Source organism: Meriones unguiculatus, chromosome 1 (genome assembly GCF_030254825.1).
Source record: "Meriones unguiculatus strain TT.TT164.6M chromosome 1, Bangor_MerUng_6.1, whole genome shotgun sequence".
Lineage (NCBI taxonomy): Eukaryota > Metazoa > Chordata > Mammalia > Rodentia > Muridae > Meriones > Meriones unguiculatus.
This window is the reverse complement of record NC_083349.1, coordinates 99561889-99585069: the sequence shown is the minus strand read 5'-3', so window position 1 is coordinate 99585069 and position 23181 is coordinate 99561889. Positions and strand designations below refer to the sequence as shown.

Sequence of the window (23181 nt, the reverse complement as noted above, 5' to 3'; positions counted from 1 at the left end):
GACAGGACTTGCTCTCTTTCTCCAATCACGCTACTCACCCACGCTTCTCCTCCCTGCTCTCTGCCATCAGGACACACAAGAGGGTCACAGCAAGGCTTCCTCGTGCGGCTGTGTGCCCTCTTTCTGATTGGTTGTGAGCTCCTTCCGCCGGAACAGCTTGTGGTGAAAGCTGTTGTGAAGGGCCCCTTCATAGTCATTGCAGCTGATCCAGTTCATAGACTCACTGTAGCCGGGTATAGACAGGTGAAGGGGACAGGTGACCCTCCTATATGGGCACAGTCCAAAATGGCTTCCTTCAGTAGTTTCAGTCTCAGCCACATCCCACTAAGACAAAATGCCAGTTTTGTGATGTGTGTGTCTTCTGCTTCCCTGTAATGGTGCTCAGAATGCCTGCAGCCTTCCAGCACATCTCATGTTGATCTAGGCAACGCCTTTACTATATCTTGGGAATATTACTCTCTACTTGATTTTGCTATTGCTAGGGAGACAGAATGCTTCCTAAATTTAATGTCATTTAGAGCTAATAATGATCCCTAATTCAAGTTGCCCTTTAGCTGGTGATGAAGAGGCCATATTCCAGACTGTTTACAGCTGATTCTCTTGGCAAGGTCCCAACCCTTCTCAAGGCCTGTGAGTATAAAAAGAGCATGAAGCACCCAGCCTCTTCCTGAAGAGGGCCCAGAACCAAGGTGGAAAGTGGGGCACTGCTTCTTTACCTGCACAATAAAGATGTGTTTCTTCTATTTAGAGCAGAGGTTACTCAGCATTTGTTTTCAGCTAACAACTTTATCACCAATCCCAGGAGAAACAAGAGTAATCTCATTTGGCATCTTTATTCTTTCTAGGGTTTCATGAACCCTACCCTTTCCTTTTGCTCAGTACCCTTCCCTTCATGTATTGCCTCTAGTTGATCCAGTGCATTCCTCATGATTTTGACTAGTACTATGACATATCAAAGACTTATTTAATATTCTGTGTTCTTAGAGATTGTAAATAGCATCTGTATTATTTATGCAATTCTTCTCTACATTTTTATTCTTTCTACCAAAATTCTCAGTAATTACTCCCAATGTGATTTGCTTCTACCTGATAACCTCACAAGAGCACTCATTTTCTGGTATGCTGGATAAACAAAGAGCAAAGAAGTACATTTCCTTTGAGCAGAATGTTTTCCCAGCAAGTCACACAATGAATGTGGACCTTTCTTATTCTAACTCGTTATGAAATAGGTTGCAACACTGCCACATTTTATCATTCTTCTGTTCCCAAGATATGCTCCAAGAGGCTCTTACTCTTGGGGAGGATAACTGTTAGAAATTGAGACACTACCCTAAGTAAATTTCTATTTGTGCAAGCGTTTTGAACCTGCACACTTACTGCCGGTTGCTACAAGCGTGCACCTGAAACTGCAAATGCTCTGTCTTGCTGGGTGCAAGCAGAACATGGTTTTCCCCAAGTTTCATTAGCAAAGCTCACAAGCCCACTCTCTACAAAGCCCGTCACTGTGTTCACAGAACCCTATAAAAACTGCGAATACCATCTTAAACTGTTTGAAGTAAGTGACCCTCCCAGGTCCTTGCAAAGTGCATGAACTTATAAACACACCACAGAACCTTACAGCAAAGACGTAAATGAACTGTGTCTCTCAGAAAAGAACTGGAATGAACCTAATTTGGAAGTAACTTAAATCAATACTGAAAGATAATCAAAGTTCTTTAGCAGCCGTTAAGGAAAAAAATAAAGGACATTTCCAGACCAACTTGGCACCTCTATAGTCAGTCATTTAATAATGAAGGGTAACATTATTATTCTTTAATATTTTTATGGTTTTTTTTTTCATTCTAAGTTAAATAAATAATGCACAAGGGAAAAACTGAAAATTGACTTCCCAATTTGTTCATCAAAATTTGATTAGCATTATTTTCCCTCTCTGTTCTCTCACTGATCTTGCTACCTTGAATATCAGAAATTAAATGGACATCATGGATGAATTAACAAAGCACCTCTTAATTTTCTCACCTGGTCCCAGTGTTTAATACTTTACCATGAGATTGAATTTTATTGTGAGTACTGGGGAGAATCTTCAAACCACAGAGCAAAATTCTCACAGGCAAAATTCCAAAATAAGATTTTGTTTGTCTATCTCAATATTGATTTTAACTCAACTTTTCACAAAAGACTAAAAATCCATAAACAGGCACACAGTGACTCCTACAGATGATGCTGTCTGATCTGCTTCACTTAGGAAACTCATCAGTGGCCATTGCCTAGAAACACACCAAGCTTTCTGAAGGGTGGTCCGTGCAACATCAACTGCAGAGAGTCTTTAAGCTGAGAATTCTTGAGCTTCATGTCAGAACTGAGAACCCACAGACATGGTGGTCAATGGGCGCTGATAGTCAACAACCAGTCCAGATCTGCTTTATGTGCATTTAAGCAGCCCATTTTCCAGTTTGCCATCTGAATTACAAGTACTTTCTAAAAGACTCAGCAGGCTGGCAAAGGCAGAGGTTGTGAAACCAAAACACAAATGCAGGATATATAAATTTAGAGAGATTTTCAAACAGTACATAGCAAATTCCTGTGAGAAAACCTAGTTTGATAAACAGGACTAGTTTTAGACCCAATTTTGGCTCCACTGTAAAGTTCAGTCCGTGTTTCACAATCAGCAGGTATTTCTCCTCTGAAAGCCACCACACCGCCCACTAGACAATTAAGAGTGGTGTGTGTGTATGTGTGTATGTATGTGTGTGTGTATGTGTGTGTTGGTCAGTATGAGACTCTTGCCATCTTTTAGTCGAAAACTGAAGAATTAAGATATACAGATATTCCTATTAATCCATCAATTAGTTCATTCATTCAAGGTACGTTATTACTAAGTATCAAGAATTGAAATAGAACACAAAGCATGATATATGGTACAACATATTCATAAAAATATTGTCCAAAACTTAAAAACTTAAGACATTCTAGCATGTTCTGCCAAAGGTAGGGCATTGTTTAACAACCCTATCTGAGCATCATTTAATTCTCTGGAAGAGTGTGTCCATGTTGGCGCTATTTGCTGTTAATTAAAGTATCTGATTCTATGAAGTTGCGCGTTAACCAATAGATCCATGTGCCAGTGGTGCACAGAGGTCGGGAGTGCTGAGAAACACTCTAAAACACCGAATTCTCTATAGTAATTCTCTGGCCCAGGAAGTCAACAGCACTGATATTGAGAAACTCTGTTCCAAAAAAGATAAAAGCCTCTTGCTTGGGAAACGAGGAGGCCTTTGCCTTGCACAGTTGAGAGCAGCTTTAGTGGTTTCTGCAGGAGGTGGGGGGAAGGGGGGCAGCAAGTAATGGCTGAGAGAGAAAGTTTTCAAGTTTTAATAGTTAAGGACGTTAAACAAAGCTATTGCTCAAGACCAGTGGAGATTTTGATAACTTGTGGTAGCAAAGTATTTGAATTAGATAAAAATTTCAGTTCTCTCCACCTTTGTCACTGGACATTTAGTTATCAGCTGCTACCACAGCTGGCAGGGGCACCACTACCTTATTTGTGTTAACAGGATCAGCCAAGGCTCTTACTCCAAGGTAAGTGATTTTCTGATATCAGTGCTCAGTTAGAATGTAGCTGAAACCCATGCTGTATGTAATCACATAATTTATAAAAGATTTTATGGGTTTATTTAGGAAATTGACCCTCATTTGTGGCATAATTTTCATAATTTATGTCTCAACAAAACAATTGTATTGGGTTAGAATACATATGGACTATTGACTTATGAGACAGACTTCCTTCTGAAATCATTGCTTTAGTAGGCTTCAGTTTCATCTTTTTCCAGATTCATATCTCTGGATGAGAGCCAAATAAGCACATTAATTACAATGATAGAAATGAAATTTTATAAATTAAAAAGGATTTTATTATTTAAAAGAAAAATCTCAAAAAATTACGCAACTGGAATTAACCAGCCCCAAAGTCTATATATCTCAATGAAATTCTATGCAGTTGGAACAGTCATTCTGAAACTGTGTAGCTTTTGCACTTGACTTTCACTGTTTCCCCGTCAAACATATTTTTATGTACATGCATATCCACTACCGAAACCAAAAAAATCATGACAGAGTTAGAACTGAAAAACTATTAGCTTTACCTCTTTTCTCATAATTCATGCCAATTACCTGCATTCAGTCATTCTGCAGCCCCTAATATCTAGCCTTTTTTGTTCTCTTTTCCGCATGTTATACTGTACATTATTAAAACAAAATGCCTTAACAATGGTTCACTAATTAATCAGTCTCTACTGTAATATTAGAAAGTAAATCTGTTCTAACAACTGATCAATATAGCAGTTTTTTTTTTCCCTCTGTCTCCTAAAACCTCTTGAAGGAAGGCTGCTCCTAAAGGGCAAATCACATTTCTTTGCATAAACTAAGGAAAGGCGAGCTACAAAAACTGTGAGCTCCAACAGTTTTACAGCAGAATGTTGAACAACCTTTTCACTAATCAAGACTTAATAAAAACAAATTCTTTATTCTACTTATTGCAAGTAAACATCTTCATTCACATGTAGTGCTTAACACTACTTTGATGCACATTCAACTGTATTTGATTCTGGCCAAAGGATGAAAGCGACCTTGGCTTGTCAAGGATGTCCTTCAACGTTATCTCTCAGGCTGAAAGAATGGAGGGTGCTGACCTACTCTTGATCCATTTAATTCCCCCTTAGAGTGCTCTGAATCCATGTAAAAGCATGACTCAAAAAATCTTCTGCAATTTCTGAAGAAACTACTGAAAGACACTGGGTAAAGTTATTATCAAACAGGCAAGGTACTATTTATGGCTTTCTGAACTTTTTTTCACTGAACAAAAGCATTTTTCCACGTGAAAATAGAAAGTTTTTAATAAGAATTTAATATCTTAATAAGGTAGTTATCTTTTCAAAAAACTGACTCAATTTTCAATTTCTAAGTTACATATATATGTTTGTATGTGTGTGTGTGTGTGTATGTATGTACACATATTGGAAACTTGTCATCCATACTTATTTTAAATGCTATTTTGTATTCTTTTAATACAGAAATAGTGGGCAACCATTTTGCTGTATTTAAGTAAATAATAAGTTCTTGCATTAATCAATTGGCCTTATGAAAATATTTAGGAACTGTAACCTTGCCCATATTAAATGAACTATTGTCTTTGGAATTCCAGTTTTAGTTTGAAAATGTCTCCCTTGTAATTTCTTAGTGTCTTACAGAGACCCTAAAAATTTTTTTTATTTATTTATTTTTATTAATTATAGTTTATTCACTTTGTATCCCAGCTGTATCCCTCTCCCTCATCCTTTCCCAGTCTCCCCCCTTCATCTCCTCCCATGCTCCTCCCCAAGTCCACTGATAGGGGAGGTCCTCCTCCCTTTCCCTCTGACCCTGCCTATCAGGTCTCATCAGGACTGGCTGCATTGGATTCCTCTGTGGCCTGGTAGGGCTTCTCCCCACTCAAGGGGAGGTGATCAAAGAGCCAGCCACTGAGTTCATGTCAGAGACAGTCCCTGTTCCCCTTACTAGCAAACCCACTTGGAGACTGAGCTGCCATGGGCTACATCTGTGCAGGAGTTCTAGGTACATGAACTTTTTTTTTTTTTTCAATGCAGTTTATTCAGGAACCTTGAACAATCCTCGGACCCTGGGGAAAGCCAGCCCACAGCTTAAATAGCCTCTGGGTAGCCAACCCAGGCGTGCCACGTGGGCAATGCAGATAGGTCCACATACATGGAAGCAAGCCAGATCCTCAGCCTTAGCCAAATGTGGAATTGTATATTAATTGGGCAATTACTATTTTTCCTTTTTACTCCAAGCCCCATTCCTAATCGACTCTTAACATGGTGAGTGAGACAAGGTTACATCCTGTGGCTTACAGTGATAACTAAGCCCATGGGCTACCCTTCAGGAACTAACTGTCCAGAGCTGAGTTCAGTTCCTCTTCCAACAAAAGCACTGAAGGCTGAATCCTAAATAGCTGAAGTGGGTAATGAGTACAGATGTCATCATGACCTGTTGAGAACTGAAAACGGCTGAGATAGGATGATCCAAGGCAGCCTGTCCAGCAGGGTTGCCAAGGGTCAAGAGGAAAGCTCAAAGATTGGCTTGCTTTTATCCCTAAACTGACCTGTGTGGCTTGGACATGTGTCTTCCCCTTCTGAAGATTTCAATTTCATCACCAGAAATGTTATCTTAGGTAATGTTTACTGCTTTAACAACTAAGTCAATGGCATTGCAGGATAGTAGGGTCAAGTGTTAGGAACACAGGACGAGTCTTGCTGCTTTACCTCACTTCCTGAACGCAAAGATCAAGTCAGTATTCTGCCATTTCCCTCTTCTGATTTGGTAAGGCCTTTCTCAGCCCACAGCCCTCAATTTCATGGAAAGCCTCTTTCAAGCTGTGTGCTGGGATGCAGCCATGACTCCATGGACTCCTGAGAAAGTTAAGTTCTTTTGCGTTACTGAGAGCAAAGTTTTTCTTGTACCTAAATCTTCTTAAAGAAGAAACATCACCCTGTAAAACAGGTTTACATCATGTTATATTCTGGTTAAATAAAGCAATTGGTGTTAGATTGTAACAAATCACAGTGGAGTAGTAGTTCTTAACTGCTTTAAAACGGAAAGGTGAAGTACTAGTCTGTTGTCTAGTTTTTAAAGTGTGTGTGTGCATGAATGTGTGTGTGTCACTTGTGAGTGTGGTATATGTGTATGGTATGTCTGTGTGTGTGTGGGAGGGTGTCTCCGTGTGTGAGTGATTGGTGTATGTGTGGTATCTGTGTATTACAGTGTGTGTAAGTCTGTGTGTGTGGTGTATGTCTCTGGTGTCTGTAGGTGGTTCGTATATAAAACCTATAATGTAAAATTGTAAAAATCTTCCACTTCCCTTCAGTATATATTGTACAATGAACCTAGATTGTTTTTACAGCATTTTGGTTCTTGTGTTTTTATAAACAGGAGTGCATCTAATTTTAATTGTATTCATTGGTGGGGAGGTTAGTAATTATGACTGTTCTCAACAAGTCAAAGTTTAAGCCAACCATGCTCTAAGTGAAAGCTATACATTGAGACTTGTGAGCAATTCTTACAAGTACGACAGAATTATTATACAAACTACAGAAAGTGAAGCTGGGCAAACCTTCAGCGCCAGTCATCTGAGAAGACTAGTTCTGAACTAAAGGAACTAAAAGCAGCAGTGAGACGAAGAGGCTGGGAATTTTGTTCATTAAAAAGCAAAGTTGAAGTAAGGTAAACCCAGAAATTAGTGCAAGATGTGATGTCTGCGTTTGACTGACGGAAGGCTCAAAGTTATGACATAGAGAGGGCTTGGAAGCGATCGTTGGCAGTGATGGTCCAGGGCACGGGCCGGGTGGGGGGGGACGGCGGCCGCCGAGCCCGCCTGCGGGGCGCTCTCTCCGCAGGGCTCAGCTTTCCCCGCAGTGAAAAGCAGGCCGGGAGCCCCAGGCTCAGAAGCGCCGGCGGGAGGAGGCGGGAGCCCGGGGCAGCTAGCGGCTCCTCCCCCGGCGCCTCCGCTATCTGGGTCAGACGCGAAGGCCGCGGCGCCGGACCTTGGCACCCGCGGGCTCCGGGACTCCAGCCGCCGCCCGTCCTCTCCCCGCCCGTCCTCCCGGGACCCCGGTCTCCGGCTCCCGCCACAGAGAAGCCCGCGCCCCGACCCCAGGTGCGTACCCATCCCGGGAAAGGACCACTGAGAGGGCTGGGCCCCACAGCCGGGGGGGGCGCGTCTGGAAGAGGCGCGGCACTTCCGGCGGCGGCTTTACTTCCGGGTCGTAGCCCGGCGCCTGCTGACCCGGCGGGGCTGGCTCGGTACTGACCTGGCGGAGCCCGTATTCCGGAGGGGAGGGCCGGCTGCGTGACTCCGGGGCGACCACCGAGCGGGCACCGCGCCCCAGCCCCTGCCGCAGCCTCGCGCCAACCTTGCTGTCTTCGGGTGCTCCCCGCACGATATATTTGGATTCTCTGCCTGTACTGTACTAACATGGAAACCAGACTAACCGCACTATTAACGTTTGCAAATAAGCTGAATACTAAGAGGTCGCAGATTTAAATGGTGGATGAGTAGAGGCATGGAAATCTGATGAAATATGAGTGTCACAATTCAGTGGGAAAGTGCTCGGCTTTCTGCATCGCTGTACACAATATAGTTGTTTTTTCACCCAAGGGTTCAGAATGTTTCCTTTGGAAACTTGAAACCTAAAGCTGACTTGTAGCCCATGTTTCCTGACCCTCTTGATAAAGTTTTTCCTTCCTTTGGTTTATGGGTTACAGCATTTAATCCCTTCCCCCAGTCCCAAGGATCTGTTCATGAATTGGTATGAATGCTCCTTCGGAGCTGATTCTAAACATTGTAGCTATTTTGAAAACCTAATTTTAATATTCAGAGATGAAAACTAAAACATGAACGTGAAATTTTCCTTTAAAATTTATCTCATGCCTTAGTTGTCTTAGAAGTCAACATTTCATTGTTTCACTAGGCGATTCTCTAATAACCTTTGGTTGTGTGTCATTAGTTTTAGGTTAATTTAAACAAACATAATGTCTATCATTTCCATCATAAGTGATTTACAAACTGGAAAAGTAATGATATTTTGCACCTGAAATGGAAAATTTTGCACCATAAAGTGAGTTGAAAGTTATGCTCAATAAATTTTAATTGTTTTATACATACTCAGTATAAGAATATACTATAAGCAAAAGTGTAAAAACAATATGAATTTATACAACCTTTTAAATTATACTGTAGGCAAGCACAGATTCTTATTTACAACTTTTGTACTTCTCTTTTTCAATGTCATTTTTCAGATTATTGGCACCCAAGTACACACAGATTTACTTCTTGTTTGTACCTCACTGATTTTCATTCAGTGTTACTTTTCAAATTATTGACATAGAAGCACATTCTATCATAAGTTCAAATACTTAGACCTATATGTTTCTAATGGTGAGATTTTTTTTTAAGCAAATGCCAGCTCTATTGATTCTAGTTCTTCTCAGTTAAATTTCATAGTTTTGGTGTCTTATTTCACTCTGAACATCTTTGCTCCATCAGCATTCTCCTTCATGTCCTTGCTTGATGCTGTCTAATTCCGCATGGGGCTGGCTAGATGTCTCTAGGATTTAGGAAACAGGAAGCCAGGGGTAACATTTCTAACTTCTTAATCAGATAACACTCTGGGTCAATGACAGCAGTTTGTCTGAAAAATAATAGTGGCGTTACTGTTTTGAACTACTACAAAGAGGTAATTTGGAACGGTACAGTACCTAAAGAAAGGAGTAAGTTTGGCTGTTTCTTGTGTGTTTAAACCTGGTTCTGTCTTGGAGATGAAGTCTTTTGTCCTAGTCAGATTTTCATTTCTTTCTATTTACTTGTTAAATGAAAAGGGCTTTCGGGTGTGTGTTTCAGAACATAAAGTTCAAGGCTGGCCTGGCAAGACTGGGCCAAAGAACTAAATCAGCATAGGAAAATTCCTTGTGCTTCAAGATAGGCATGTGGACATTCTTTGTTAGGGGGGTGGGAGGTTGAGGGGAGTGAGAGAGAGAGAGAGAAAGGTTGCAGAGGAGGAGTGCTGTTGGGGATCTAATGCTGGGTCTCATGTACGCTGAGCAAGAACAATACCATTGAACTGTCCCAGCCCTAGCATTTTTTATTAATCAATAAAAACAGCTTCAAGATGATCATTTGATGCATGACTTATCTGTAATGTGAACGAATGTCATAGCTATGTAGTAGCTTGCTTTATTTCTATGGGGTTTTTTGTGGTAATCTTTCAAAGTAATTTAGTGTTATAGTATAGTATAATGTTTTATAGGGTCAAACAATAGTAATCTTTAACAACCTCCTCTGTTACAAGTGCATTAGATTCTGCTTTCGCTGTCTCTGGATGAGTGGGAGTGACAGTTGATTAGATTTACAGTTCAAGTTATGTCAATTAGTTCAGAGGACATTTGGGTTTAAGCAAAAAAAAAAAGAAAAGAAAAGAAAGGAAAAATGGGCAGATGTTCTGCTATCAAGCAGGCCTGATGAAGCACCAAGGCTCTCTCTGGAATCGGTGTAAAAGAGGGATTTTAAGTCAGTCTCTTAGAGATAATATTCACCAAAATCTGAGCTAAATTTCTGAAAGACCTTTTTTTTTTTTTTTTAGAAAAAAAAATGAGGTGGAGCATCCAAATTGGATAGTAACTGTTGTCCAACCATATAGTATAATATAATAAGAATCTAATTTTGTTTTTTACTTTTATTTAGTGTATATGTGGCATTGCAGGAATTCTTTCTTTCCCTCCACCATAGGGGCATAGGGATTGAACTCAGGTCACTTGATCCTTCTCAACTACAATAGGAATCTGAAAAAAGACAGTCTTTTAAGCAGCTTCTTAGAACTAGATTCCTCCTACTTTTTCTCTGTAGCCCTCTTCCATAGGTCATTTAAAGCATTATGTTTAGTTGGCCATGTGGTATACAGGAAACAGTGCCTTTGCTAGAATATGTATAATAATAGGGTGCTAGCCGTGGGATGCAAGATTTTCGGTGTGGAACCTAATTCAGGATTTATGTGTGTCTAGTATTTCTGGCTTTCACATATGGCTGTTGTGGACAAGAAGCAATCAAACAGAACTTCCATAAACTCCTACATCTTTAACCTGAACCTCTGCTAACTAATCTGCCTTTTCTGTCATCACCCTCAAAGAGTGGTTTGTGTTCCTGTTAACGATCAACGTGTTCATGTACTAGAGACCACCTCCTTTGCCTTCTTGTTTGTGGCTGTGCAATTCTCTACTGCTTCATCAATTTTGCTTTTTTAGTTAGATCTTTCATGTTGGAAAGTAAAGTTTTTCTTTCTTTTTGGCACTATTTCTCTGTATAATTGGCAGGCATCCTTTCTTCTAATTGTTTTGTATTTATCCAACCCTCAAGGCAGCATGCTTTCCTTTGGACTTAGTATTCCGTTTTTTCCCTACCCCAACACACACACACACTGGTTTATCTATACCTTTATGGTTTTCTGTTCCTTACTTTGGACTGTTGTCCTGTCTCTTAGTTTCTAGGTCGGGTTGTCCCCACTATGGCTTTAATAGCAACTGTTTTATAAGTAAATTTTAAAGCGAGGAAACTGACTTTTCTGTTTACCCATATTTTTCACTACTGGTAGATGGCGCCCTCTGTGTTCACTGTTACTGTTGTGCTTCTGTGTAAAGAACTTCTTAGCTTCCCTTTTAGCACTTGTCACTTGGTAATACTAGTCTCACCTTCGTTAAACAACAGAAACCCCACATTTTTTTTTAACCTTTAATGTTGAATGATATTTCACTGGGTATAGAAATTTCAGTTGATTGTTCAATTTCCCCCACCCTCCAGCATTTTAAAGATGTCATTTCACCATTTTCTTGTTTAAATGGCTCCTGAGGACATAAGCACCGGTAAGTCTTCCCCTCTCCTCTCTCCACTCCTTCCTTCTTCTGGCTCTCTTTCCCCCTGATTTTTATAGTAATAGTATACCTTGGTTTCTCGTTTTGCTTGATAAGTTGACTTTTGTTTAATTTAGGAGTTGTTTGTTCCCCTTTTTCACCCTCTAACCTTCTACCAGCTTCCGACCATTCGTGGTGCTCCATTGGTCTGCTTGTTTCTTCTTTGTGTGCTTCATTTAGGGATAATCCGATTTTTATTGCTGTGTCTTCAAGTGCATTGTTCTTTGTTGTTCCATGGTATATCACTGTCAATTTTATTTCATAAAACTTTTTTCCCAGATATTTTATCTTCATTTCTGGAAATTACAGTCTAACTTAAAACTTTCTTTTCTTCTCTCCTCATCATGTGTATCTTTACTGTGAATATATCTGTAATATATTTGTAATATGATAATATTTTATTTACAATAAGTGGCAAATGTTTTAAATAATTGTTTTAAGGCCTTTGCTGATTACATCATCTCTGGAATTCTGCTTCTGTGCATGGCTGATAAATCGTTGCTAGGTTGGACATTCTGCTTGTATGTTGTTGAATTCTGCATTTTTTTCTGTTTGTTTACAGTATTAGACACTTTTCTTTTCCTCACTGGTGAATTAATTTAATACTTTGAAAGCTTACTTTTAATCTATTTTGGAGGGAGCCCAAATAGCCTTAAATCTCAGGTTCCTTTAGCCTCTCCACCATTTGAGCTCTCTGTTTCTTCAAAGCCTCTCATAGTCTGTAAGCCTTCTTGGCATCCTGAATACTTCTCAGTTCTGTGTGATCCTTGGGACCAGTTTAACCTACATCTTCCTGGTAGTTGCTAATTCCCTTGAAGTTATTCTTTGCCAGCCCCGTGGAGTTTAACTGCGTGTTTTCCAGACATGCTTCCCTTATCCTCTCTACTCTGGCACATAAATTCTAGACACTTTAGTTTCTGTGGACCCTGAAATTATCGCTACAAGAGTTCCCACAGGAAATATTTCTTTCTGTTTGATCAGTGTTACAGTTAGCAGTGCTTTGGTAATCTGTTCCTAACATGGATGGCTTACAGCCATTTCTCCCAAGTTGCTAGCAAACTTTAATACAAATATATGTCTAATAGAGGAAATCGAAGTGAAACCAAGTTTGCGAGCTTGTAAGTATATTTATATACTTATATGCTAAAGAAAAGCCTCCTCTTACTTTTAATGAGATGCCAAGACTAAGAAATCTCACTTGTTAATTGCACACAAAATAGCAGAGAAAACAAGGACATCTTAAATTCTTAAATAGTTTTCTCCAGTTAATGATACTTTTGTTTCTACTGATCAAGCCCTTTAAAGTATAATCAAAGGGTAAACTTCAGGTTGATTGTAGAGGAATAATGAAATCAGAATTAAAGTCAGTGTTAAAGTAGACTTCAGTAACAGCCGTAAGCAAGTATTTCTCTTGAGAAATATTAAAGAGGCACTTGCTCATAGGTTAGCTTGTGATTTGTTAGATTTTTTTTAACAAAGGGTTATCTTTTATTGACTGAAAAAGCACCAATATTTTTGTCCTGAACAGAAAAATAACATTCATTTACATTTTTATTTTTTTAATTTTAGAAATAAAAGCCAAGAAATGCCTCATTCCACAAACAAAGAACTGATCCTTGGCATCATGGTGGGAACTGCTGGAATCAGCTTGCTGGCCTTATGGTACCACAAGGTCCGAAAGCTAACGACAACAATGAGTTTTCCTAAATTTCTCTCTCTGGGTAAGAAACTCGATTCACTAACTTTGCAAGATGAAAGCCACAGTGAACAAGGAACATCGGCAGTCTTTCAAAGAAGACAAGTTCAGATACTGGAAAAGTTGAATGAGTTACTGACCAACATGGAAGAACTTAAGGAGGAAATCAGATTTCTTAAAGAAACCATTCCAAAGCTGGAGGAATACATACAAGATGAACTTGGAGGGAAAGTAACAGTTCATAAGGTCAGCCCTCAGCACAGAGCTAGGAAAAAAAGGGTGACAACGGTTCAAAGTTCAGCAACAAGCAATAGTTCAGAGGAAGCAGAGAGTGAAGGAGGGTAAGTATCCTCAATGTTTCCTGGGTCAAATTATTTCTCACGTTATTGCTGTTACCTAGATCGATACGCAAACTCATTTGCTCTGCTAATAAAAGGAAATGAAAGAAATGTTTGGTTTCCTTTCTCATAGAATATAGTAGGTATTTCCTTGTAATATATTGCATATATAGAATGACATCCTGTTAGAATTGAGGAAGCCCATCATTGTTTTCCAGAATAGATAATTTATAATTTGGGTCTTTTAAATGACTAGTAGTAAGTGGCATCATGTAAGAGTTAAAGAAGACAGTCGTCATTTGCCAACGTGGGTAATCTATTTTAAAATGTGAGTACTGTGTGGCTTTTACACATAAACTCCTAGACTAGTGGGGTTCAACAGAACTTCCTGTGATGTTACAGAAACACATTAGCTTTGTCTGTGCTGCCCAGCACAGCAGCGTTAGCTGTTAACTCTTAGGCATTTAAAATGTGGGCTGGTACAAGCAAGGAAAGGAACTTAGAATTTTAACTCATCGTAATTATCATTTTATTTCATGTTGTTAAATGTACTGCTTGAAGCTAGTAGCCACTGAATTTGACTGTGGGTCTAGAATAAAGGATATGTAAGTGATTCTGTTTCATCACTAAATGGGTTAATATCCTGAATTCTAGCACTAAGAACAAATATTCCCTTAGTTGGGAAACAAATAATCTGTGATTTTAAAACATTACCCCTGGGTAGTGTTTTTGAAGAACAAAATAGCCAGGGATTTCTTTGTTTGTTTGATTGTATGTATGTTTACCTTTTAAGGGTCTGTCCTGAATGTGATAGAGCCTGGCATCCTTGAGGGTAGGGACGTTTCTGTCTCCGTGATGCCTTCCTTACCTCTGTGCCTTCACAGAGTAGGTGCCAGTAAGAATTTCTTAACTGGATGGGTGATCCACACACTTTGAGTGGAATTGGGAGGTGGTATCTGAAGGGAGAAAACAGAGAGTAGGGATGAAGTGTAAGGAGTGGGTCAACTCTTAGACATCAGGGCTGGGTCCAGAATTGTCAAGCATCTGTTTGTATGCTGGGGGAATGACTATGCCGTTCTCTCGGTAGGGAAAAACCACAGATGGTAGACTAAATTATTATGTCTAAGAACTTGGTGTCTCTGAACAGTAACAAAATGCCCTATACTGGCTTTAAAATAGGCAACCTGAATGTTTAGAAAGCACCTAAGCTGCACTGTAAAGTGTCAATCAGAATGGAGATCTGGGAATAGTCAGGAAGACGGGTAAGCACAGCTTAGTACTCTAGCAGAGATCAGAAATCTCCGCAGTATGGGGCATCGCTGAGAGGAACAGAAGATCAACCGTATAGTTTCCTTGCCCACATGGAAACCTGTGGCAGAGTTTCATCGGGGATGCTGGGTGAGGTTTGAGCAGTCCCTTCACACACAGGACATGTTAAAGATGGAGATGGGAGGGGACCCGGAAGCCGGCAGTAAAGGCTAAAGCGGTGAGCGGCCTGTATTCTTAAAACCCCGTCTCAATGAATTTAAGCCTGCTTGCTCAGAATTCTACCGTTCTAGAAAGAGAAGCAGCCCTTGTTCAGTTTATGACAGATAAAAAGGAAATAATTACAAGATTTAATTAAACTCTAAATATTAGGATAAAGTATACAATGAATATGGGTTTGAGAAAGATTTTTGAAAATTATGACTGGCATAACTGGTATGGCTGTATCAAACCTTAAAGACAGAGACAGTGAAACAGTACCTCCTCTTGCTTGATCATGGCTGTTTTTGCTAGCAATAATGTACAAGGATAGATACAATACAGTTCTAATGACAGACTAGGCTAGACTAAATGCCTCTGAACTAAGAAAATGGGAAGAAACCTTCCTACCTAACACTGCTTTAGAAAAGTTTTTAAGCAAAAATTTTAAAAAAAAATGTATTTTAATTTAATTAGTTTCACCTTCTAGGCCTTCTCCCTCCCTTTGGAACCTGCTCGATCACAACCAGTTTCCCATCAGGGACTCTTTAGCCACCACAAGCATTTCTGAGACCCCACAAGAAAACCAGTGAAGTACAAGGCATGTGCCAAACTTTAGATTGTGCTAACTTGGGAATAACAATATGATGCCGAGTCGGGCCACTGATCCAAGCTTTCGGAGTTTACTGGAGAATGCTTTAACTTCAAGCTCTGAGGGCTGAAATATAGACCTTGCCTGTGGGTTTTGTTTTGTTTTTTGCTTGTTCGTTTGTTTTGTTGTTGTTGTTATTGTTGGTTTTGTCATTTCTTTCTTATGGTTATTGCCTTCTGTCAGGTCAGTTCGGTGTTGTGATTCAGGTCTCGGCTTCCAGGCAAACAGACTCAGAAGCTGATTATAATGTTGATTTCTGTATCCTCCAAAGTTGTTACAGCTAGAAAATTAATTTTTTTTCTGATCTATTAAAAATGTGGCATTGTAATTGAAATCTTTTCTTTAGGAGATAACCCTTGCCTTAGCCTACATGCAATTTTTGACAGTTTCAGCATTTCCTGTACGTGTCTATGTTCCTATATTCAAGGAATAAATAGTGTCTTGTTCCTAAAATATATAGAAATGACATGTGATGCATTGGGAGTTTTTTGTAGCTATTTATGCTTTAACTTTTTTTTTTCTGTTTTGAGGCTTTTCCATGTTGATGCATATAAACGTGTTTCTTTTTTAAGTGTGGTGATTCATTCCATGGGATATAGGTATCCCTTATTGCTGAACATTTAGGTCACCATTTGCTTGCTCCTACAAATAATGCTTCAGTGAATACCCTTATAATTCCTTAGGCACATGTAGAAGAAGGTTTCTAAAGCATGTGTTTAAAATGCTGACTTAGAGACTACACGTATTTGTTATATGAGTATTAATACATCTTAAAAATACATCCAGTTCTCAAACCTGTAACCAGTATGAGAATCCTTATTGTCCCATATTAATACTTATAGCGTTGGACTTTAAATTTTAGGCAAATTTATGAAGATTATTGTTAACTTAATAATTTACAAATTTGTATTTCCCTGAACATTCGTAATATTGAGCATCTTCTCATATGTTTGCAAACAGATTTTCTCTTCCATGGTGGGGTTGGGGAGAAGAAGAGAAGGAGAGGAAAGGGGACCAGAGAGAAAAACTGAGAATACAGCTGAAGTCCTTCATACTTACTGAACATATCTGCTCTGTGCCAGGCACTATCCAAAGTCTGGAGGAACAACTCAGAAACAGTTGTCTATCCAACCACTTTTCTTTAAAATGGAGCAGGATGCTGAAGAACCCTGAAGATGAAGGACCACACAAAACGTTTCAAGTGCATCCTGTGCAGTCAGGGGCTTGATCCACCTGGCAAGGGCCTGCTGAGAGGCTGAAGCCATTGCCTGGGCAAACGCCCACTCACCTGCTGGTGTGAGAGGGCACTGCTGCAGAGCTGAGGGGTGATTCCATTGTTGACCATCCCACGAGCATGCTTGCAAGGCCCCGATTCTGTAGGAATGGGTGCTGTTGCGAAAGCAAGGGTACGGTGTGAGAAGAGAGCAGAGTGGTATCCACAGCCTTCTGGAACCAGTCTGACTGGAGTGGGTGGAGGTGAATGAGCTTGCAGATGACACTGAGTACTGGTCAGACAAGTGTGTGTTGAAGTGGGAGGATGAAACAAAACAACCCCAGCCCAGAACAAACCAGCAGAGGACTGCGAAGCCAGGGAAGAATGAGGTTTCGAGAGCAGTAATGAGGCCTCCAGCTGTCATCATTCCAGCGCAGGGATGCATCCTGGCTCAGCTTTAACTACATACATGACACCAGGGTCCCGAACCTGAAGTTTTTCGTCATGTGTAGCTAAGGTCAGTGAGATGGCTCAGAGGGCAAAGGCCTTTGCCATGCAAGCCTGACAACCTGTGTTCAGTCCGTGGAACCTAAGGCGGAAGGGGAGAACTGACTCCAAAAATGTGTCCTGCGGCCTCCACCTGCATGCCAGAATGCCATGGCCTGCACAGCTCTACCCACACACAAACATGCAGTAATAACAAATAAAATCACTTTAATTAAAACATGGTTAATAAGGTCTGTGTCATATTGTTTTAAGTCTTAATTGAAATGCTAGAGGACAGTGCTTTATACTCCGTCTAATCTGTAGCATGTTCTGTAAGTTAGCAATGTCTGATCAGTTAGAGTGGAGTGGTCCTGGCATGCTTTAGTGTTTGTGAGGCTTTTGTGAGACACCTGCCTAGCAGTAGCAAGGGCCTGGGTTCGATCTCCAGCTCTATGACTCAAGACAGGGAAGGGAAAGGATTAAGGTATCAAAGGCACTAAAATGGGGTCAGGAAATTTATTTTCTGTAAGCTCTGGCTCTGGAGTTTGAAAGCTGCTATAGACAAATATATATATATATATATATATACACACACACACACACACACACACACACACACACAGGTGCTGCTTTTAAATGTTTTCTCCCCATGTCATATATCTTCAGTATATTTTTTTTAAGTGTCACCACTTCACTGGTTGTAAAGGCATTGAGCAAAGACTATTGAAGTGAAAGGAAAGATTAAGAGACTAAGGATGTGTAAGATTGCTGGTGAGAGGCTGTCCGAAGGAAAGAACTGTGCAGAAATGGTGTGTATTACCACCTTCATTCAACTGCGATTTCAGCTCTTAATTTATCAGCGGACTCCTTGAACATAATGAAATCAAAATACACATTCCATAGCCATAGAAACTTCAGCTCTTCAGAAAGGTGAGCCACAGAACAGTTTTATCCTAAACCAATGTCATTAGGTTCTAGAGTCTTCTGCCGTCACATTCTGTGTCATTGCCATGGCAGTTCCACCTGCAGCTTGAGTATTCAGCTTTCTGACCTGTTCCACCTGCACAGGGCACTTTCCGTCTTAAGAATGATGGCCTAGAAGGGAAAGACATACTTTGGATTAAGTTCAGTATGGGAAAATGCTTAAGGTATGCCTTAAAGACAAAGCAAAATAAAACAAGCAAACCAACAAAACCACTTCCTGTTTTGCATACTAAAGAATGTTGAAAATATTCAGAAACCCATAAACCCCAGCTAAAGGTGCTGCCTTTAGCTTCCCACAGTAACTTCAGATCTGTGTGTTTAGTTGGAGCGTCCTCCCACCCCCCAGAGATTTTTGCTTCATCCATGACAGATATGTTAAAATGTAATTAGTCAATGGAATATAGGTTTATTTTAGTTAATTCCTTAAAATGGTAATTTAATAGTGTGTGCAAGAGTGTGTGTGTGTGTATGTGTGTGTGTGTGTGGTTATGCCTGATATTGTATGTTTCCCTTCCTTTTTTTTTTTTTTTTTTTTGTCTTTCCACTTCCCTGATTCTTTCACTCCCCCAACCCCTCAGCTTTAACAGAGTGGGCAGGCTCATGTGGGGAGATAATCTACCTACCTATGCATTCTTTTGGGTAGATCAGTGTGGCCTTTAAACTTAGCCATACCGTTTTCTAACTAGCTGTCATTTCCCATTGGTATGGTAGATACTATCCTTTGGAAAGTTTGATAGGTGTCCGTTCAGCTCCCTGTTGGCTTTTTCTTCCTCATTTGGCCCTTTTTTCACTCTAGCTGCTGGAAAGAGGACCAGAGCTCCCCAACAAATTATTCTGAAGACCAAGTTACTCTACAACACAGGCATCATGGAACCTCTCTTATTTTACAACCAAAAGTAGCTCTGGGTTGTATAAAATGTCGTCCTTCTTCAACATGTAAGCTAAACAGAAGATCATCTTCTTCATCAAGTATATCTAACCACTCATTTCTCTCTAAAAGAAAAAATAGTTTACTGGCGAGGTTTCAAACAAGACAGCGACAGCAAAGTAGAGTGAACTTTGATTCTCAGGAAGACTTAACTTCCAGTTCCAGAAGATCTTCAGATCACATTAGTGACATTAGATTTCGAAAATCATCTTCATCCCGCAAGCTAAGTATAGTTTCCTGTTGCAGGAATAACATTGTCTATGATACTCCAAGAGATAGTCAGAACCTGTCTCATGCAAACGCAATCAAAGTCTTTTCTAAAATGTCGGCTGATGCCGGGGCTCAAAATCGCCCAAGCTTATTTGACTCTGACCATGGCAATAAATACTTTTCAAACTTGGAAGCAGTAACCATGTCTTCAGGTCTTTGGACTGTGGCAAGAACATCTTACTCACCAAGCCTAACAGCATCTCTCTTTTCACTTCCAACTGTTTCTTCTTCCAGTGAAGTAAATATATCTCTTACTGAAAACCGTGAAGATGGCCAACTGAATAAGGATTCAGAAGATGCTCTTCATCACAGATCCCAGAGCCAGAGTAGGGACCACTCTCCCACGGGCATCGAGCAGCACCTGTCTCAGAATATAACTTCCGCCAGCCTCCTCCATGAAGGATTTTCTTCATCATATAAAAACGTCAATAGCTTAACTGCTGAAGTTACCTCAGGCCCCTTTGAAGAAGAAAAGTTTCCTGCCTCATCTCTAAATGAAGATATACCTTCACCTACTGATAAGCCAGGAACAAGGTCACTCAGATTTTCCTTTCTCTGAGAAGGGCAGCTCAAATCAGAATATTTCCCAGCAATCACTCTCCAAAGTCAAGAGAAGGCAGTACTCCCTTCTACTTAGAAATCTGTTCTCACATGGCTTGCCGCAATGGGAGAAAGAGAGTACTGTATGGCAGTTTAAGTGTAACTGTAGTTTTGAAAGCTTGTAGACATTATTAGAACGTGGAAGCCAAAGATAATTTTATTTTTCTGGCATTTGTCAGAGTAGAGTTCACAGATTGGCTAGTCCTAAACTTCTAAATGACTATTGTAAACTATTGTGATCTGAAAATGACACCAAATTTTTCTTTGTATGTTCCATGGATGTAATATATTTGTAGAGTACAGAGCCTCTTTTCATCCTAATCAGTAGAGATAGTATCTTTACATATTCTACAGAGTTAGGTGACTGGTTCATATATTTTCATTCCTATCAGCAATCACACTGACAGAGTTTTCAGTGACACAAGAATTAAACAGTGGTATATGGGAAATATGAATGATTTAGAACCCCAACTTTTCAGCTACATTGATTTATTTGGCGGGTGCATATGCATGCCATGGCATGTATGTGGAGGCCAGATGACAGCTTTTAGGAGATGATTCTCTCTACCGTGTAGCTCCCAGAGGTCAGCCTCATGTCAGGCTTGGTGGCCAGCGCCTTTATCTGTTAAGCCATCTCATCAGTCCATAACCCAGAAATTTTGCTTAACAACTTAATTACATATTTATATATGCACAAATCTGAGAACTTAAGGAATGATGAAATCAGATAAAAGTATATATATTGGCCTCTCAAAACTATTCTTAAAAGTATTTTTCTTATTTTCTAGTAGGCAAAAGCTACATAAGTACTCTCAAAAACAATTAATGAATAGAGAGATCATGTAAGCAACTAAAAAATACTGTTAGAATATAATTATGCTGTTCATAGAAGGACACTTGCTTTATTTTCAGTTACTTATCATGTCATTAAACTGAAGCCACAGTCCCCATCCTTGGGCTGAAATATTATTTTTACATGCAAAGGTTCCTATTCATAATAACATATTAAAATTCTTTTTAATTTTAAATGTATTCCTTGAAAATAGCATAAAGTGTGTCACTGTAACCATTTTGAGATGTGCAGTTCGGAAACGCTCAGCACATCCACACCATTATAGGGCTAGCACCACCGTTCATCCCCAATGCTCTTTTCCTATTGTAAAACTGAAGTTCCAGACCCATCAGGAATAGCTCTTTAGTTCTTCTCCCCTCCCCTTCCCCATCTACTAGCTTTTTACTTTCTATGATTTTCACTAATTAAGTGGTTCATATAAGAAGAATTGTTACTACTTGTGTTTTCCAACTGTCTCATTTCACTTAGCATTATGTCATCAAAGGTTTGACTAGCATATATCAAGATAGTTCTTGTTTTGTAAGGCTTAATAATATCCCATCTTATGTGTGAATCACATCTCACCCAGCCATTCATTGGTCGATGGATAACTTGGGTTTCTTCTGTGTTTGAACTGTTGTGAAAATTCTACTATGAACGTGGGCATGAATGCCTCTTTGAGATGCTACTTTTTAATATCTTATTAGCATGTGTTAATTATACATAATAATGAATTTCATTGTGACCTCTTCATATATATGCACAACATATTTCAATCCTACTTATTCTTACCCTTTTGTTTCCCTCTTACTCTCTCTGATCCCTTTTTCTCAACCAGCTCCCCACTTCTGTTTCATGTCTTTTATTTTCTAGTGACCCAATCAGTTTCACAATGATTACTATAGGAAAATGAGGAAGCTTTGTTTACAGGAGCTGGACACCTAAGTGGATATTCCATTGAAGAAAACATTTTCCCATCAAAACTTAACAATGTATAAATTCTTGGAGAAGGAAGGGGCCTCAAGAACTTCTCCCTACTCTGTGACAAGATGTTGACAGGCCTATTCTGATACAGGTCTTGTACAGCTTCTGTAAACTCCAGAGTCCAATAGCATGCCGTGTCTGATAGTCAGCATTCCACACCATGCACCCCTCCTTCCATCTCTTACATTCCTCCCACCCCTTCTGTGATATTCCCAGAGCTTTGCAGAGGGTAATGTAGATGCCCTATTCATTGGTTAGCAGTCAGTAGTCACTTATTCTTAACATTTGAACAGCTGTGGGTCTCTGAAGTTACAGGCCATTGCAAGGAGAAGCTTTTCTGACCAAAGCTGACAGTAGCATTAATCTTTTGGCATAAACATAGTTATTTAGAGGGCAGTTTGATAGCCATGTCATGTCCAGTTATCAAAATGACAGTAGTAGCCTCCTCACTAGGACTATGACCTCCCCAGCCATAGGCTTTTGACTAACTTTATAGTACCAGATGTGAATTCCCGCCTGTGGCACAGGTTTCAAATCCAATCAGAAAGAAAGTTGGTTGCTCTCTTAACAGGCTTGCCATTATTACACAGGTGGTATATCTTGCCTGGCCAGTAGTTTTTATTACTGCACTGAAGAATTATTAATGGCAGTTCTCTCTCAGCGTCTGCATAGAGCTTTCCAGTAATGCGAGGGTACAGGAAGCTTCTGGCTCAGTGCCAGAATGATCTCTGCCATACGACCAGGGCATGTGACAAGACCCTACTTTAAATTGTTTTTGAGACTAAACCAAAATTTCTAGACCATAATGTAATCTGATTTTTTAATTTTTTAAGGAATCATCCTAATGTTTTCAGCAATACTATATTAATTTTTCATTCGTACAAGCAAAGCACAGGATTTCTTTATTTCCTTAACTTGTCAACATCTATCTGTTTTGAATAAAGGGGTGTGAAGTGATATTCCATTTGAGCTTTGATCATCTTTTGATGGGATTTTTCTTTGGAGAAAATGTATTCAAGTCTCTTGTTCTTTTTTTTTTTTAATCAAATTCTCCATTTTGTTATTGTTGCTCTTTTAGGAGTTCCTTATGTATTGGGGATATTAGCCCCTTATCAGAGATATGAATTGCAAATATTTCCTCCATATGTCTATGTTGATTTTTTTTTACTTCGCCGACTGTGTTCTTTGATGCACAGAAACTTTATATTTTGGTATAGTCCTGA

The 23181-nt window shown here is 39.7% G+C and overlaps 1 protein-coding gene across 8 annotated transcripts in view; it reads left to right on the top strand.

The window, feature by feature from the left end:
* Positions 1 to 3485: 3485 nt before the first annotated feature.
* Positions 3486 to 23181, top strand: part of Rmdn2 (regulator of microtubule dynamics 2) — a 55723-nt gene continuing 36027 nt past the window's right edge. The window contains exons 1-3 of one of the 8 annotated variants that reach the window (XM_060364099.1): positions 7821 to 8669; positions 11402 to 11463; positions 13081 to 13548. In XM_060364099.1, the coding sequence (XP_060220082.1) occupies positions 13097 to 13548 (452 nt within the window). In that variant the 5' untranslated portion in view covers positions 7821 to 8669; positions 11402 to 11463; positions 13081 to 13096. Of the gene's footprint in view, positions 3580 to 7255; positions 7276 to 7575; positions 7709 to 7820; positions 9322 to 11401; positions 11464 to 12013; positions 12630 to 13080; positions 13549 to 23181 lie in introns of those variants that run through there. The other 7 variants (XM_060364094.1, XM_060364105.1, XM_060364111.1 and 4 more) reach the window with 7 other exon arrangements.